We start from the raw sequence: 18,456 nt of genomic DNA, 5'->3' as shown, positions 1-18,456 counted from the left end.
CCTTGCAACAATTCATTTTTGCATGCTCGGATCAAGACTTTCCATAAGTAATTGGATTTGTCAGTTCCAGGAGAAATGGCAGATTGTTGTCACTTTGAAGCGCCCTCAGACGTGTAATTGTGACTCTTGCAGCATTGGCTAATTACGACTTTATCTGCAGTAAAACTTGGAGGTTATCATTCCCAATAGACACATTTTTCTGTGATATTTCTTCACGGGCATGGACCTTTGTGGGGGAGCAAATGTCTGAAGTAGTCATACCTGTCCCTGGCTCAACTTTCTTTTTATTTCTATCATGCCTTAGCAGGCACCCGCTCTGCAGAAACAACACATCTTTTTGCTCCTTCATTTGGAAATGTGTGCGGCTCATATTTCCACCCGAGGTGCGGTATGCGATTGTCGGCTGAAGAGAACAACTAGAACCTCTCTTGTCTTTGCTCCCTTTCTCTGTTACCGGCAAACAACAAGAAAAAAAACGAAAGGAAAAACAAGATGGCAGAGGAGTCAAAGAGAACCGGAAACAAAGCAGCAGGAGCGGCACGTTTTTTTTACACAGGACAGGAGTGTCTTTTACACGTCAAAAAGAATAATAGTAATAATATAAACTGGCCTACAAGCTAGGAATAACTGATAACAGAATGAAAGAAAATCTTTCAATATCAAAACAAGGTGAGAATTCATGTCAACCAACACAAAAAAGGGAGCAAAATCAAACTCATTTGTAGAGACTGTGGCAGATACTGTATATCGTTGGCGTGGGTGAGGGGGGGGGGGGGGGGGGGGGGGGGGAGGGTGTGGGAGCAAAATAGAGGAGATTACATACATCGTGCCCTTTCTCGCCCTCGCCGTGGTTGAGTCTGCCGGCCTTGCCGTTGCGGCTCCGCTGGGTGTGGTCCCCGTTGTGCCACGCGGCCGGAGCGTTGGTGCCCGGGGACGGCGAGGCGCCCGACGCCTTTTGTCCATCCGTCTTGTGCTTTGAGTTCAGTCTGGAAGAGCAGAGCCACACAGCGACACGCTGGGTAAAGCACAGCCAAAGGAATGTTCATACACTGGGACTTCTGTTGAACTCCATCGGGCCCATACCGAAGCCCTTCACTTTAACTCCCACTCGAAGCAAACTCGAGAAGACGTGATAATTATCCAGTTTGGTTTGCCTGGCACACGCCGTCTGAAACATTGGAGCGATCGTACCAAATATCACTGGGAGAGATGAAGATGGCAGCTGAGTCAACGTGTATAGTTCTACAGAATGAGGTAGTTTACTGTTTCTAGAACAAGAATAAAGCTGCATTGATTTCTGTTTATCTTCAGTGTCTGCACTTGTCGATGTGGTACGACTCTCTCTCTCTCTCTCTCTGATTCCTCTGATGTAGCTCGACTGCCAGCAGCAGCATTTATTTCCTGCTCCAGGCTAGTTTTCTTTTTGTGTTCATTTCAACCAATTTCCTATTTATTCATCTTTATATCATAAAATAACAGATTGTTGTATAATTTCACTTTTTCATGTAGATATTAAAGCGATAGTGTGTTTTGATATGATGGTCTGTTGGGGACGGGGGCAGCAGCAAAATGTTCTTTAGGGGAAAAAAAAGTTCACGTCAGGCAGACGGCCCTCTCCGATGGCGAACTGAAGCCGTTATCTGCTCCGCCATCTGCTCCAGGTAATACACTGACTATGGATGAGCACCTCATACAACCCCACTTGAGAAAAGCCGAACAATCCCTTTAAATATTTCACACAAATCAATCAACAGATTGTTCTTCAAGGAATGTATAATGGAGCAGATGCAGGGTAACTCCTCGTCTCTGATTGGCTATTCCTCTGAGCATACATGTGATTAATCTGATCCTTTCGGATCTTTCTCTTTGCCGTAAGTGGCAGTAAGTGGCTTGATGAATGTGTGGTATTTTGTGGGGACAATTGGTCCAGTATTGAGGGAAAACACTGCAGATGAAAAAAAAAAAGATTGTCAATGTCATGGCTGAATATTTAGCTGATTGCAGCAATGTGGATGTGATGCTAGATGCTTCAGAACGAGCCACAGCGAGACACACAATAACAAACAAAGTATGAAGCAGAAGGTAAAGAAAAAGGTTTTATTTCTCTGTAGATACTTTCCATAATAACTTTAATAACAATCTCAGCCCGTCAGTGGCAAAAACACCAGTGAGGAGCTGCCCCGAGCGACTTCATTACAGCTGCAGCGTTCTCTCTCAATACTGGACCAATTTCAAAAATTGTTGGTCACTTCGACTCAAAAACAAAAATACCAGTGTTATCTTTTAAGGGAAATTCTTCAAACTTTGATAACGTTGGTTGAACGTGACATAATACTTCATAAAATAAATACTCTGCCCTGTCCTTGGCTTGCTTAGAGAAAGAGTAACTTGTATTCGGAGTAGAAATCTAATTAACTGCCCCATTGCACTCTTATTTGCTCGAAAAATAATTGGAAGAAATGCCCAATGCTGTTTAACATGTCACAGCAAAAAAAAAAAAAATAATAATAATAAGATAGGATGTCAGCTGCAATCATACAAATAACACTACATCCAAGACCGGAAACCCAGACATTTCACTAACTACACTATATGGAAAATTCAGCTTTTTAAAAAGAAAAATAAGACGCTCCATGCTCCATAAAATGACAAACGGTGCCACCAGTACAGAGTGATACCACAGCTATTTAATGGGGCTTATTATAAGAGGCCCACTGGCATCCTAATATGTCTCCACAGGGCCGAGAGTAAAAGAGACAGAGACAGAGAGAGAGAAAGACAGTCACCAGGGCAACAGCTCGACGGGCAGAGGAGCAATACCAGTGTGTGACGAGACAAAGCCGAGGTGTTCATGCGAGTGTGTGTGCGTGTGTGCGTGTGTCGAGGAGTCTACCTGGCGGGAGATTTGGAGGTGCTCCGTGTGGAGGACAGGGAGGCGCTACGGGAGCTACAGCAGCTGCCTTGACGCTGTGAACTCCTACTGGGGGTCTCACCGGGGGACCTGATGGATGACGACCAATGGACGCACACGTGCACCACACACACACACACACACACACACACACGCATACATGAACATACATAAAGCCATGTGTATGTACGCAGACATCACGGGGGGGACACACACACGTGTCACAGCGAGCTCAGTAGTCAATCTCATGATATGTAAAACAGTTCATGCGCTGCCGAACCCTTTTCCATATATATTCTAATCAAGGCGGGGGTGCGCAACGTGTGGCACGGGAATCGTGTTGGACTCATGACGCTTGGGAGATGCGCCCTGTGCTTCACAGCATGGCCATTTGCATGCTCTGCGAGTCCGAGCCGGAGATAATGGGGGTAAAATACCAATATAAATTTATGAGAGGCCGAACGTGATTCCAATTGGACCCGTTGTTGGGGACAGAGACCGTGTGGTTCACTGTGTGCAGAGGACAAACCGTGCTTATTCTTACACATTGAACGGTGTATATGCACATCAGCTGTTACTGATAACCAATGTGAAACAAGCAGACATGTAGGTCTTTCAGCTCAACATTAACATGTAAATGGCATTACAGTGACTCTATGTGCGTCTCACCTCTTTTTCTGTTTGTTCTTGTCTTTGTGTTTGTTCTTTGGGCTGCCCGATCTAAAAACAAATGTGATACGTGAGACAATGAGGCCGTGCACTTTGAAGCATGGGAGACACGCATTCACACCCTTTGTAAAAAAAGAAAAAAAAGGAAACTCAGTGTACCACTCACCCATATGGATTGCATTGTCTTTTGAACAATCAGTAGGCAGAAATGACAATAACACACACCGTACACATATTATGTATGTTATAATGTATTGTGTTTTTTATGTCTTGTTCCATACACACCTGTGTCTCCTCTTTTTCCTGGAGCCAGAAGCAGATCTATAAAAGATAAGAAGAAAAACATCCCACAATCACCATATTGATTAACTGAAAAATAAATATTCAGTATGATACAAGTGTGCAGCGGGGCTGTTCCAACAAGCAGGTGCACTGAGTAATCTGGTTAACCTTCCCAGTCAAAAAAGAAAAAGGTATTTTTAAATGTGCTGTGTGCCACATTTATATTTACTTTTTTTTTTTTAATATACATTTAAAAAAAACACCTCCAAAGAATGTTGAAACTACGTTAAGTCTCTAAAGGTGTGAAAGCTTGCCAAGCAGTCGAGACTCATTTAGAGTCTAGGTACAGCTAATTACTCATGCAACACATTCAAAGACAAATGTGCACCGACGTATGAATTAAAACGGCATTCCAGATATTACAAACAGACACGGACGCGGGAACATGTTCGAGTTGCCTTGAACGGCAGGAGGATTGTGTATTTTATAAATAAACGGAATATTTCAGCACGTGTTCCAGCCCTCTGAATCCAGCGCATACGTCCATATATGCAGAGGTGTGCACAGGGCGCCCTCACATCAGGCTCTCCCAGCTGGTGTTCTACAGGTGGTGGATGTCACGCTTGGTTTATATTTATTGCCGGTCGTAGAAGATGCTGCTCCCTGTGATGCAGCAGGAACAATACACCGAGGTTCACTTCCCCTCTGACCCCATATCAGAGCGGACAGTAACGATGGGGAGACCGGCCATTCCTCAGCGCTCAACTGACACATCACCTCCATATCACTTTCACCCTTGTTGCAGTTTCCATGGTGATTAGTGAGAGTCGCTGGTATTTTCCTGAAGAGCACTACCCCGCCCCCCCCTCTCTGTTATGCACACCTACAAGCATGCAGTGGAGTGGGAGGCAGTGGCGGCTCAAAGTGTATTGATTCACTGTAAGGGGAGTAATACAGCTGTCACAGTATGTACATGTGACTCAGAGCTGTGTGGCCCCCGGTAGCAGCCTCGGACTGCTGCATATGAGGCGTTACTCTGGAGAGCCACTTCTTCTTCTTCTCTCACACACACTCTGGTCACACCTCAGCCTCTACTACCAGGACATAGCAGTTTGGTATATGTGAGATATATGAAGTGCATCAAAATAGACAAAAGCCTTATTATGTCAAAGTGAGTTGTGTTTTACAAACAAGCAGCGGTATATAGGAATGTTTAGCTCCTCCTATAATGTGAAACCTTAAAAAGGAGACCAGCGAGTGGCGGGAGGCTATACTCTCTGGGGGAGGAACCCTCCATCCTGCCCCCCCTCTCCTCAACATCTATACATTATTCATATACCAACAGTACCTGCATTGCAGAGCTGCTTTGGTGTGAGGGGGAATGGGGGAGGAGAGAGGGCGGGTGGTGCCCGGATGTGTGTGGATGGATGAGAGGTGGGAAACAAGAGCGGGGCAGTGCAGCGATGCTCAGCAATTTGCTGAGAGGCTCATTTTTCTTGTGTTTTGTGCCCCCCCCCCCCCGTACAGGCCGGGTTATTAGAGCAACGCGTTTAGCCCTGCTCCCCCTCTCCAAAGTGGGGGGCACTCTACGATTGCTCATTGTGGTTATGATGTCCCGAGGCGTCTCACAAGTGTCTGTTGATGAGCTCTGGCTCTTTACTCTCTTCTTCGTTTGTTTCCTGTCACTCTCACTTTCTTCTTCCCTTCCTTTTCATTTAGTCTCTGCTCCTTTCAGCCTTTCTCTCGCTTGAATCGTGTCTTTCTTCCTTTCTTTCTTCCCCTTCCTTTTTCTTCTTGTCTTTCCTACTTTCCTTTTTCACTTCCATTTTCTTCCTATATTTTAGTCTTTCCTCTTTTCCTTTTTTCCCGTCTTTTTTCATTTCCTTTATCCTTTTCTTCTTGACTTTTTTTCTTGCCATCTTCCCTTCCTTTTTATTCTTTTAGTCTTTCCTCCTTCCCTTTCTCTTTCCTTTTCTTCTTTTCATTCTTCCTTTACTACATTCTTTCCATTTTATATCCTTTTCTCCTTTTCTCTTTCTTCCTATGTTTCCTCCTTCCCTTCCCTTTTCTTCTTGTCTTTCTTTCACAGCCATCACTGTGAAGGCAACAGTTGATAAACCCTTGAAAAGTCACACTTTCTTTCTTGTGATGACATGTCAGTGATGACACTCACACACAGCCTGTACACACTCACCTGTCTCGCTTGTGTTTCTTCCCACTCTTTTTCTTCTTGTCTCTGTGAGTGGGTGAGGAGCTGCCAAACCTTTTGGTGGAGAGAGGGGGAGAATTTGCAAAAATGCAAAATGAGGCTCAGATCGCTGCTGACTTCTGTCTTCTCGCTCATCATTGTTACGATACATCACACGGGGGACTGTTAGTAAAGGTGACATCCTATAGTAGCTCAGCTGATTTTTCACTGTTTGTCCCCCGCTCCATTCATCCATCTGCCTCTCCCTTCTTATTCTTTCTTCTCTTTTGCATCAATGTAGCATTTCCTTCTCTCTCAGTCTCTCTCTCTCTCTCTCTCTGTTTCCTTTTTGACCTTTTCTAAAGAAAATGGAGGATGCGACTATGCTTTGCTAATGACTCCCTACAATCCCCCCCCCCCCCCCCCCCCACCCCATTTCAGTATCTGATGGCTCTTTAGCAATATTCACACCAAAATAATTGGAATTACACTTCTTGTAACCACAGTGCAATTATTCTGTCAAGGAGGCGGGGGAAAAAAAGAAAAAGCAGATAAATCGAACCACTTCATTAGTGGAAGCCGTTCCCACTCACCGACTCCTTCGGCGGCCAGATTTCTTCTTCTTCCTTTTCTTCGGACGAGGGGATGGAGAGCTGCTCGATTTCCTCTTCACTCTGATTGAGGGGGAGAGAGATCGAAGTGGGATCCAGAGTGAGAGAGGCAGAAATAATTTGCAGGTGATTGTTAGGATAATCATTTTCTGAGTTTCTGATTATAATTATTTGCTGCCGTGCAAGTTGATAAGTCTCTATTTTCTCATTTCCTTGATTCATTCTGCGATAACATTATCATACAATGTAAACTGGGAACCACATTGGGGAAATGACCTTTGGTTTTTTTCCCTGTGGTGATGAGTGTTTAGGTACATGCTGTTACTGGAGTGTTGCAAGAGAAGAAGATGATTTTAATTGGTATATTGAGATCAGCTTCATGTTTATGGATATTATCTTAGGAAAACACCCAGAGGCCATGTGAAGGAGATAATAGGTGGCTGATTTAATTCCCCACTTGAGGGGTCGGAGCTGGTCAACACAGCATGTGGTGTGTTTCAGCATGTGCTTTACCGGTTGTCACTGTGGTAATGATGGTCATAGTCTCCGTCTTCGTAGCCAACCACTTCAGGGTTCCCTTCATACTCGTCAGGCTGATAGTGCAGGTGGTTGACCCTGAAAACACAAGAGTCAAGTATCATTAATGTGGAGGGCGTGTGTGTGTGTGTGTGTGTGTGTGTGTGTGTGTGTGTGGGAGTATTGTGAGTAAAGAGGAGTAACTGTGGACAAAGGCAAACTCTGGCAACTTCTATTTCCAAACAATTTTCATTAGAGACTTTGCGGTGAAATAGTCTACAGCCATGCTAGCAGCTCTGTGAGGCTTACATAAGCACGGCTCTGTTTTGAGCGAAATGCTATCGACAGCATGCTAACATGCTCACAATGACAAAGTTAACATGCAAACGTTTAACAGATATAATGTTCACCATATTAGTTTGGTGTTAGCATGCTGACTGTTGCCCCGTCGACTCTGCTATTGATATTTTAGAGTTTAAAAGATGTGTTAATGATATATTAGCTAGAAGTAACTTTAATAACAACAGAGACCCAGAGAAGAAACAAACAACATTTAAACATATTCCTTTGATTCCTTTTTTAAAAAGCATTGTGCGCATGAATCCTCCTGAGACATTTTACAGTTGAAAACAGTTGACTTGTAAGTGCACTCTTTTGGACAAACTATGTAATGGAGCAGGGCTGCCTATAGGAGGGTAAAAAGGGACAGTAATAATCACATTCATTCTGAATACAAGCAATGATAACCAAATATTATTTTTGACCAAAATATTCATCATTACTATTTAAAACAACAAAAATAAACAATGTCTTTTTTTCCTCCCCTCTATTTGTATGCAACCATTACAAAAAATAAATTGCTAGTGGTTGGCAACATGACCTGAAAAATGTACTGATACAAACTAACTATTACCTATTGACCAACAATGCCGCCATAAATGCAATAAGCTGATACTGGCCGTTACAACTGCCAGATTGATTTATCGGTGTAGCTCTAATGCTAAAATGTGCTCATGTAAAATTAAGAAAGTTTGACCAGATAATGGCGAAGACCACGCGACACTGCAGGCTCATGAATGTAGCTAGCGTGTCACTTAACTTTGGGTGCAATCTAATGAAAAAAAAAAGTGTGACGCTCGCACACTAAACTTTTTCTGTGACTCTAGTTTCATACTGACATTTTGTAATCTCGTCTCACCCCAGCAGTGAGAATATTATCATCTCTCTCACTCTTGCAGCTCAGCTTGAGGGATTCATATCTTCCAACTTGTTCCTCACTCACACTGTATTGTAAATACAGACAGATGGCGGCAGCCTCCTCCCTAATCCCCCCCCCCCCGCTCTCTTATGTGGCCTCCTCTGATCCACCAGCTTTGACCTTGCAGGCTTCTTGTGGGCTCGAGAAATAGATAGAGAACACACACCACACTGATTATTTTTTTCCCCCATGCAGTCGTATCTGTCTGACCTCGTCACGTCGCAGTGTTGTTACAAACCCAGCGGGTCATGCTTTGGGCTTTCTGGTACTTTTTACACAGAGATGTAGCATTTACAGTGGCAGAAGGTAGTTACGACGGACTGCAGTGCATGCTACTAGTTATGAAGTGCGTGCACACGCACACACACACACACACACACACATATATATATATTGGATTTTACAGTCAAATGAGTGACTTAGGCATTGTGAAAGTAGAGAGGTCAAAGAGCTACAATATGGCAATAATATGTTGAGCACATCAACATGCATATTACCCAGCAATCATCATTGCATGCCTGTATCTGACAAAATACCAAAGAAAATAAGAAGTTATTCATTTGATTGAATAGTTTTTTTTTCAAATTAATTGTAATTTTCATAGTTTATGTAGAATAAGCATATCAATTTGTTAAGGGTTACGACTGCATTTATCTAAAAAGAAAGAAAAGAAAACCATGATGGAGATGGGGACGAGGAAAATATATAGCAAATGGCACCACTTGGGATGGAACTATGAAATACCATATTTTGTTAAGCAAGGTCATCTTCACAAATCTTCACACCCCTTTTATTATTATAGTAAAAGGTAAAAAGCAAAATGCTAATGTTAGGCTATATACGAACTACATGCATGAGCTTGAGTATAAGTACACAAGGAGGAGTTGGCGTGATGATGTTTAGTCGTCTCATTGAGCCACTTGTTGGTAACCCCCTTTTTTAAGACACTTAAAAGCTTCAAAAGGCACGAGAGGGGTATTAACTGTCAAATTTTATATCACAGTTCAAAACAATAAAATGTCTTAAGCTTGTGTTAACCACAGAAACACATTGACCTCGAGACGAGGGAACCGGAAGTGCAACAATGCTGAATCATTGACTGGTATATTATATATACTTACGCCCCTGAGCGTACGGGAGTATATATGCAGAGGTTTTTTGGATCAGAGTGATGAAGACAGAGACCTCAATTAGTAAGAGAGAGATGAAAACAGGTAGGAGTAATGAGATGAAGAGAACGAAGTGACATGCGGAAAGAAGTTTGTCAAAGCAAAGGATAGTGCATCTCTACTACGGATCTCAAACACACACGCGGGGTTCACCAGAGCTCATTCTACATGAGATCAAGAGAGGAGGGCTGGTGTGGCTGGTGGTGCAAAGTCTCCGGAAGGAGACTGTGTGGAGGATTTGAACAGGGCACAGGCCTGATGGGTAGTTAGGAGGAGATGAGGCAACAAAGCCCTTAATTGGCTGAGCACCGCCGGGCACAGCAGGGATGCCAAGCACAGGCGAAATAACCTCACTTCACTATCACGGCGCTTTCTCACACACACACACTGCAACACCCGCTCCGATTAATAAACTTGCATTGCAAAAATCGTGTTAATTTGAACTTCAGCAACAGAAAACAACAGTCTCAGAGAAGTAAACAACTGGAGGCAGTGTGTGTGTGTGTGTGTGTGTGACACAGTTCACACGAGAAGGAGTTTGAATTATTGAACAAAGTTGCAAACACATACACTGCTGTCGATGGCACAAATTTAATCACGGAGAAAAGAGAGGACATCGAACTTTTGAATATTGACCTGAGAAGAGAGACACACACACACACACACACACACGCTCAAGAGTTATCCACTAAATCCCTTTAAACAGTATTTTAGTGCGGCTATTCAAACGAGAGGAGCTGTTAAAGAAGCAGCAGTGAGTGATTAGTGGACTTTCTTTGCCCTGGGTTTTACACACAGGCTATGATGCTGGACCCTCTGATAGGTGGAGGTTGTACCTGCAGCCTGAGAGGAAGACTGCAGACAATTCTCTGGGCTTAATATACTGAAGGCTCCTCTTCTTTTTTCTTTTTTTTACTCTGTCTATATAAAAATGTGCTAGAATTAAACATCGAACAAATATTAAATATTAGAAACGGCAGTGTTCTATGCTAGTGAAGCTGCACATACAATATTTATCTATAACGAAGAATTAGGTCTATAAAACAAAATGATAAATCAACTAACTCCCCATCCTGTCTCTAATCCCTTAAGTGATGCCATGCTGGAGACATCTGTCCAGCCTGGTCGCGATCAACGTTGGTGCCTGTTAGGATAAGTGAGCGTCTCTGGCCCTAATGGCGCCCCGGTGAGGAGAGAGGCTCCCCCGATTCAGCCACTGACCCTGGGACCTGGCAGTGATGGACCACGGCCAAGGCCCTCCTCAGGGCTGCAGCACAGCGCAGTGCAGCCCATCCATATCCCACGCTCGGACAGCCACTCTGCCTCCAAAAGCCCGGATGGAGAGTTATAGTTTGTTATTCTGGGAGGAGGTGGGTAGAGGTCGGATTGATTGCTCCTCAGCGATGAGGGTGGGGGTCAAATCTGGTAGCTCCTGTAGCAGCTTCACGGCGCTCATATTGAGATGAGGGGCTGACTGGGCTGGAGGTTTAAGCTGCGCTGATCAAGTCTGTGATCTTGGGTGGGGGGGGGACCTTGATGTTCTGGCTGCAACAGTCGAACGCTAGATCCATTTTCTTCTTGAACAATTCTGTTTGCTAATGAAGAAACGTCGGTCTCGGGCGATAGCCAGACCCAGGGTCAGCTTCCCCCATTGATCCCACTCGGTTACTGAACGGCTCCGAGAAGCTCTACGTGCCGCATCCCTCCTCTCGCCCCTTCTCCTCACATCCATTCTGCAGGAAATCAATGTGGGACATCGGTAAACAGAGTAATGAGCTAGCTCATCCTGCTGGCTGTTTACTGCTAGTGTGTAAGAGTATTAAGCTACAGCCGAGGGGCCTATAGCCTGTCAATAGTAATGGCCTCTGTGGAAAAGATGGCATCTGAATCAAACCTCCCAGCTGAGCAGAGTCAAACCGACTGAAGGCAGCAGTATATTAGAGGTTGTGTTGGAGCCTCCTTTCATTTAGCAAATCTACATATCTACCAGTATGTCTATTATCTGAATCTATATCTCCATACATCTCTTTTGGCTTGAAGTTGATGAGATTAACTGCACCTCGTCACAGAATAAACAGTAGGATACACGCAGCTAATAGAGATGTGTAAAGTCATGTGGGGTTCTTTAGTTAATAAAACGTTCTTTGTTCATGCATTTCACAGACATTCTTTCGGATTTTAAAAATATCGAATTTCAGTGCTCCACAGCACTAAACACAAAGTGCAGCCGAGGCCGATGGGAATGTCATTACCCGCGCACGTATTTGTATCATAAACCAAAGTAAAAATGAAATTGGATTTTGACCTCTGGTGCGAGAAAAATAGTCAGAGGATCACCAACGTTATTACAATTCGTCCTGAAGGGGACATGAATGTGTGCACACAATTTCATGGCAAAAATCTGAGGATCCCCAAAACTCTGGAAACCACGAATGTCAGTACAAATTTACATGGCAACTAATCAGACAGATATTTCACTAAAAACCTCATGGTGGAGCAGTCGATTTCATCTTCTAAGGACTGACAATGTAGAATCATTAATGGCAATCCATCCAATAGTTGTTGAGCAACCTCCGTACGTCTGTATCAGATGAGTTGGGAGTGAGACCGGGTCGTGTTAAGACATTCCAGTCTGGATCAAAGTGGTGGCCAGGCATCCATTAGCGTCGCTATTACTGTGGCCCAGAAACAAACCAGGAGCTTCAGAGACCTAGAGAGCAGTGAAACAACCTCGCCACTAATGTGAGATGAGATCACCAGCATCATATCCGTGCATACTGTTGGCTGTTTAACACGGTCACTTGGGCCCTTGAGGGCCCTAGTTAACTTATGTGAGGGTCCCCTGCCATATTACCTATTAATGCGGGGGGTGGTTGATCTGCGTATTGCTGGTGACAGTGAGTATCAGGGGGCCTATAGCACCGTTTTACCCCGAGGCCAATCCACCGGTTGATCAAGGCATGATACCCAAAATGCTTCAGGGGAGTAGGCACTTCACAAATAAAGTCACATTGGTGGGCAGAGGGACGTGGTTTACTTCAGAAAGAATTGCCTGTGTGTGTAAGTGTGTGTAAGTGTGTGTGTAGGGCCTGGGGGAGTGTTGAGTATGAGGGGGAGTGGGGGAGGATAACAACCCTGCAAATTACAACCTTCAATTTTCCACATCAAGGCCTTTCTGGGGATGGAAAGTTGCAGCACTTGTGTGGAAAGCTCTGAAATCCCAAATTGACCAGTCTGAGGAGCGCCCTTGAGAGCGAACTAACGCAAACAGCAAAAACAAACACAAGCTTTCTGTGTCTTCGTCGTCGACTTTCCCTGGGCCCCAAATGATTAAATTAAGGTTATTGCGTTCGTCCTGCGGCACATCGCCGTCCTCTGCAGCTCCCTCCTCATTTCAGCGTGGTCTGGTTAAATGTCAGACACCGGCTGAGGTGCAGAGGAGGGAGAGTCATTAGTCTCGTCTGTGAGACGGGAAGCATCGGCGTCATTACCAGTCATTAGTTCACGTCGCCGCCACCACACCGCCTCTCTCCATCACTCACAGATACAGCATGATGGACTCACTCAGGAGGGCCATCCCGCTGCTGCTGCTGCTGCTGTTTCTCATGTTTTTCCGACGGCCGCAGCAGTGGCCTCCGTGAGTCTGCGCGTCTGTCCGCGATCTGGACGGAGACCGCACACGCAGTCATTCATTTATTGGTTCCTTTAATTCCATCTATGCTGGAGACACTCTCCATACCACACCGTGCTCAGAGCTAGAGCGAGGCTTAGCGCCAAGAAAATTGACAATTATCGTGCCAATCTTCGCCTCAATGGCTTCCAGCAGAGTTTAGAATAGACTTTAAAATGCTCCTGATTATTTTCAAAGCATCGGGGTTTAACCATTCCCTGTGTATTCAGGGAGGCATAATCAGGACTCAAATTAAATTGGATTGCACCTTTGTAATTACGGACCGTATTCTATTGGAACCCACCGCCTGAAGACATTATCAGGCAGGCCATTTCTCATAACCTCAATTTCTGCTTGTACAGTGTTTGATGTTTATGGATGTTTGGTTTCATTAGATTCATTTACTGTAATTGATTAATGACCTGTCACCTGCTTGACACAATTTACGCACCACCACTTCTTCTCATCTCAGTCATAACAAACAAAACACACCGACGTCATACACACAGTACTACAATCAGCATAATTCACTCTTTACTACTGTATCTATTCTGTCCATCAACGATGTACTGTAATTGTCCAAACAGCCGTTTAGAAATCAAGCGCTCCTTGTGACTCATAATCATTAGATTCAGTCTTCTTCTTGGCTCTTTCTTGTCTGTACCGTGCGAACTGGAACAGCTAGTTGCCAAACGTTCCCCGGTGCAGAAGTGACGGAGTGTAAACCGATAGACTACAAGCTCAACAACATGGACGAGTAGATAGTTTTATTATGTGCAGTGCCGTATAAAGCTTGACTGATGTTGCGGGTTATTTTTACTTCATGATCCTCACGAAGCTTGACACTTCAAACAAACTGCATTTTCCTCTGGGCCTCCCTCCTCCCATTGCATGCGCAACCTTCGACTTCTAAAGAAAACCGTGGCATATGGTGTGTTCCTGACTTGAATTGTATTGTATTGTCACCTCCTGTTCTGTTTCTACTATTGATTTCCACTCTGCTTTTTTTTTTTTTTTTTTTTCTTTTTTCGAAGGCGGGGCTCAAAGACAGATCATGTTTTATCAGCTGCAACATTACTACCGATGTACGGTAACTTACACTGGTTGTGTGTGTGAGCCCTCTCTGGTGATGACGCCCTCCTTGTCCATCAGCATTTGTCTGAATGTGCTCACTTTCTGTCGAATCTCTTCTTCTGTGTACCTGCGGATGGACATGAAGACACAGCAGTTAGTTAGTTAGTTAGTTACTCACGCACACGCACACAGATTCATTACTAATCTGCAGTCTTGACTACTTGGCTGAGTGGTGAGCAGACGAGGACGAATGTCAGCGACGAACAAACTGAAGCGGCAGCTTTTCAACAGCAGCTTTGAATGCAGCGGGGGGGGGGGGGGGACGCTGGCCGAGCGGACGGTCATCCGTCACAACCGCCAGATGCCCGAGTCCGACAAATGGCAAACGCCGTCATCTATGCCAAAACAGACAAACAGCCGAGGGATGTATATTCTGATGACTCACTGTCAACCTCTCACGACCCCGGCGGGTTCCGTTGCTCAGGCCCCGGACTGCATGTCGTAATGTATTCTGTAAGCAAAGCGCTGAGTTGAGAGTAACTTTGGGGCAGATGTGAGGAGCTTTCAGCAAGCTGACAGACAGAAAACTGCAGACTGCTGCAGCGGGAAAGCAATTACTGTCTGTGCCACGTTGTAGATTTCTAATTGGGAATATCTAGTTTTTTTTTCTCCATTTATTTCAGATGCATTGCATCAGTCAGTGGGCGCAACAAAAGAAGCATCAAAACGATGCTTTCATTTCATTGTGGTATCATTTGGTGCAGTAGATAATGAATGAATCAAACTCTCCCCAAATATTCCATGCCATACAGCTTCAGGCTCCTGTCCTCCCAATTTGTGAATAACACAAGTAGTAGCCTCTTACCACAGGCCCTGACAGCTCTGTGAGGGGGGGGGGGGGCACAGTAATAATTCATCCAACCTGTCTGAACAAGCGCGGTTGCTACTGTCCTTTGCCGTTCTACAGACTCTCATGGGGGAGTTACGCATGTCTTGTGGACTTGACAGCGCACAGCACCTTTAGTGAGCTGTACACCGAGCCGAACTCCTGGTGCATTCAAACCATCTCCACATTCTGCTCCGGTTGTGGTGATGGGATGTAATGAGCTACACAGGCAGAGAAACACGCAGTGAGAGAAGGGCGGGGGGGGGGGGGATTAATGAAGCTGTGAAAGTGTAGCCAAGAGCCAGACATCACAGAGTTAGACTGACTGGAAGCCTCGGCCATTTATAATAGACTGTGCTGTTCGTATTAGGTGTAGCAACAAGAAGCATGTGTGAGGGGTGCCCGGCATAAAGCAGCTGGCCGTCACTCTGATGAGCACTTAATCAGTCATACTGCACTATTACCTCCATTTCATTGTCATTGTTGTTGTTTTTTATGTTCATATATATACTTTTCTATCTATATTTATATTTGTACATAGTAGTTAAATGTTTATGCTTACCTCTGTTCTACTTTGTTGTCCTTATTTTTTGTTCATTTGTATATTCTGTGTACGTACGAGTCAAATTCCTTGTTCGCGTATACGCATACATGGCCAATAAAGCTGATTCAGATTCTGATCAGAATCAGCTTCCAGAGTCAACATCCATGAGTACACAGCAAACAAGAAGTGCTGCAATTTGCTGCAGTTTGTTTTCCTGTTTAATAGGTGATAGCATGTGATATGTCAGCTCCACTTACAATGAAGGTGCAGGGGAGCTGTCCATCACTCAGTGCTGGAACACGGGCTCTTACTTGGCAACAGATTCTCTCTCAGCTGGGGCTCACGGCAGGACCAATTCTATAAACTGGATCGTAAATTAACCGGGGGCTCATTTCAGCGTGGAAATGGCATTAGTCTGAGGAGTGTTTGCTGTTCTCAGATTAAATATAGCAGTCGATACCGTGCATTCTGAGTTTGGTGCTATCAGCGCTTTGGCAGTGCGGAGAATGAGATTAGGAGAAGTGCGAAGGAGGGACTGAAATAGCTGGAAGATGGCCCAACGGACAAGAAGCAAGCCGGTGTGACAGCACCATTCAGGTCCTGCTGTACGGCAATCTCTCAGCCCGGCAGCCGCCAACTCAGCACACTTTAAATTCATGGCTTTCCGTTCACATCGCAGGAGCCGTCGGCGCACGTTAGCTGCTTCCTGAACAACTCCACAGCAGTCCGAGCGATGCTCTCAGCTGTCTGTTGTGTATCGAGGAAAGGTGTGCGATAGGTAAGAGGGTGAGAGGGCTCAGGGAGGACACTGGCTGAATCCGCTCTGCTCTAACAGACGATTCGGCTGTCGGGCTTTCTCCTTCACATTGTGCTGATGATGGTGAGGATTTTACAGCCTTTATCCCAATTGGCACTTCAGCTAAAGCAAGAAAAAGAGGGGTCAGAGCTTGTGGAGCTAAAGCTTCTGTTGACACATGCCATACCGAATTTCCTCCTCTTCTCTCTCTTCATTGAATTGCTCCATTCTGAGCTTCTGCACAGCTTCGCGGCATGAAGCCCAGCGAAGTCGGGTTTGTTTGTTGATCCGTCTAGCTCGCTAACCGAAGCCAGAGAGTGCAGGCCCAGCAGTGGTGCTGCTTCAACAATGAGACTGGGGTTTGCAGGTAAGAGCCCGGAGAATCCCCCCACGGCACCTGAGTGTCTGCAGGAAGCTGGTGAATGAGTCGCCTGCAGAGATAAAAAAATCTATGAACAAAAGAAGTCTGAGAAAAGTCTTTCGTGCGTGATCGCCAAACTTTTGAGCAGCATTAAAGTGAAGTTAGGCAAAAATCCATGGTGAGCTCTGAATCAAGCTGTGTGAATTGGCCACATACTGGATGTTTGTCAGTCGCTATTAGGATGAGCACACTGGAACTCCTCTGCACATCTAATTAGCACTTCTTGCAGCTGTAAAGGTAGCTGCTTTCTGCCTAACACACCATCTGCTGCACCGCGACACAGTGCACAGAAGGGGCTGATTGGAGCGGTCACTCTCAGCAAGGCCGGGTAACACTGAATTCAAAATGAAGAAAAAAACAACAAAAAAAACATGTTGCATGTTTTCATTTGTGTCTGTGAGGTGGGATGTTCAGAGTTAGCCAAGCGGAGCCCAAATGAAGGCCATTTAGCCCAGACCCACCGCCCACAGCATGCAAAGTCAAGCGGAGAGAGAGACAGGGGACATCGATCACCCTAGCCAAGACAAATCACCACGATTAAAGAACTTGATTGGAGTAATTAGACAGCTCCGAGCACCCACAGATCCCCCCCATTAACTTCCGATCCCGGGAAAATGAATAGTTGTGGCCCAGAGACCATCCTTACGCTGATGGTCATCGAGTTGATGCGTGGGTTTGTGTGTGCACATACTCCTTCTGACTGCCAGCGATGTTCCGCGCTTGATGTCTGAACGAGAAGAACCTTTTTTTTTTCTTCTCACAAGTCGTCCCCAGGCGCTACTGTGCGCCCGTGAAGAGCACAGAGAGCGCAGAGGCAAAGTGATGCCAATGTAGTTAGCGAGATTGAATGGCGCTGGGAACATGGGGAGGCAAGCCCGAACACCCACACGTTGCTATTTCAGGGGCAGAATTAAAATGACCCACTGATCCACAGTGAAGAGAAGTGGAGAGGATTCTCAATTGATGCTCTCTACAGTCATAGATTCTCTGGTTAGATAACAGGTACTAGAAAGACCAGACAGAACGAGGAGCAACAAAAGAGTTCTCTCACTACATAAAGCTGCCCTTTTCACCTCCCCCACAGTATAAGCAGATCAATGGTGGGAGCGCCACAATCTGCCACTGCCTCTCTTTCTGATTGCTCATCTTCTCTAACAACAGAATTTATAGCTCTTTTGTCGCGCACGAACCTACTATATTGGCTTGGGACCTCCCCCGGTGACAATGTATGAAATGGGTCATTCTCCCCGAGATGCTTTCCCTCCAATTTTCAGTCTTATAGGACACAGGCTTATCGCCTTATGGCACAGGCTTTGGCTTGCAGGAAAACCTCCATCGGAGCAGAGATAGTCATTTGCTCTGGCCTTAGAGGCTCTGAGAGCAGCTCTCTTAATAAGATCCAGCCTACGCACATCTCTATGCAATTCAGAAAGTGTCACTGCAGATGTTATTAAAGCAATT

At 45.1% G+C, this 18,456-nt stretch overlaps 1 protein-coding gene across 1 annotated transcript in view; it reads right to left on the bottom strand.

Moving 5' to 3' along the window:
* Window positions 1-18,456, bottom strand: part of srrm3 (serine/arginine repetitive matrix 3) — a 68,010-nt gene that overhangs the window by 10,936 nt on the left and 38,618 nt on the right. The window contains exons 3-10 of the mRNA XM_076102591.1: window positions 14,374-14,475; window positions 7,175-7,276; window positions 6,644-6,724; window positions 6,057-6,125; window positions 3,866-3,901; window positions 3,581-3,631; window positions 2,894-3,001; window positions 824-986 (exon numbers count right to left, since the gene is read on the bottom strand). Coding sequence (XP_075958706.1) covers window positions 824-986; window positions 2,894-3,001; window positions 3,581-3,631; window positions 3,866-3,901; window positions 6,057-6,125; window positions 6,644-6,724; window positions 7,175-7,276; window positions 14,374-14,475 — 712 coding nt within the window. The remainder of the gene's footprint in view (window positions 1-823; window positions 987-2,893; window positions 3,002-3,580; window positions 3,632-3,865; window positions 3,902-6,056; window positions 6,126-6,643; window positions 6,725-7,174; window positions 7,277-14,373; window positions 14,476-18,456) is intronic.

Source organism: Anarhichas minor, unplaced genomic scaffold (assembly GCF_050575085.1).
Source record: "Anarhichas minor isolate MPS153535 unplaced genomic scaffold, ASM5057508v1 ptg000027l, whole genome shotgun sequence".
NCBI lineage: Eukaryota > Metazoa > Chordata > Actinopteri > Perciformes > Anarhichadidae > Anarhichas > Anarhichas minor.
Note: the sequence above shows the minus strand (reverse complement) of the source record. Positions and strands in the feature narration are given on the sequence as shown.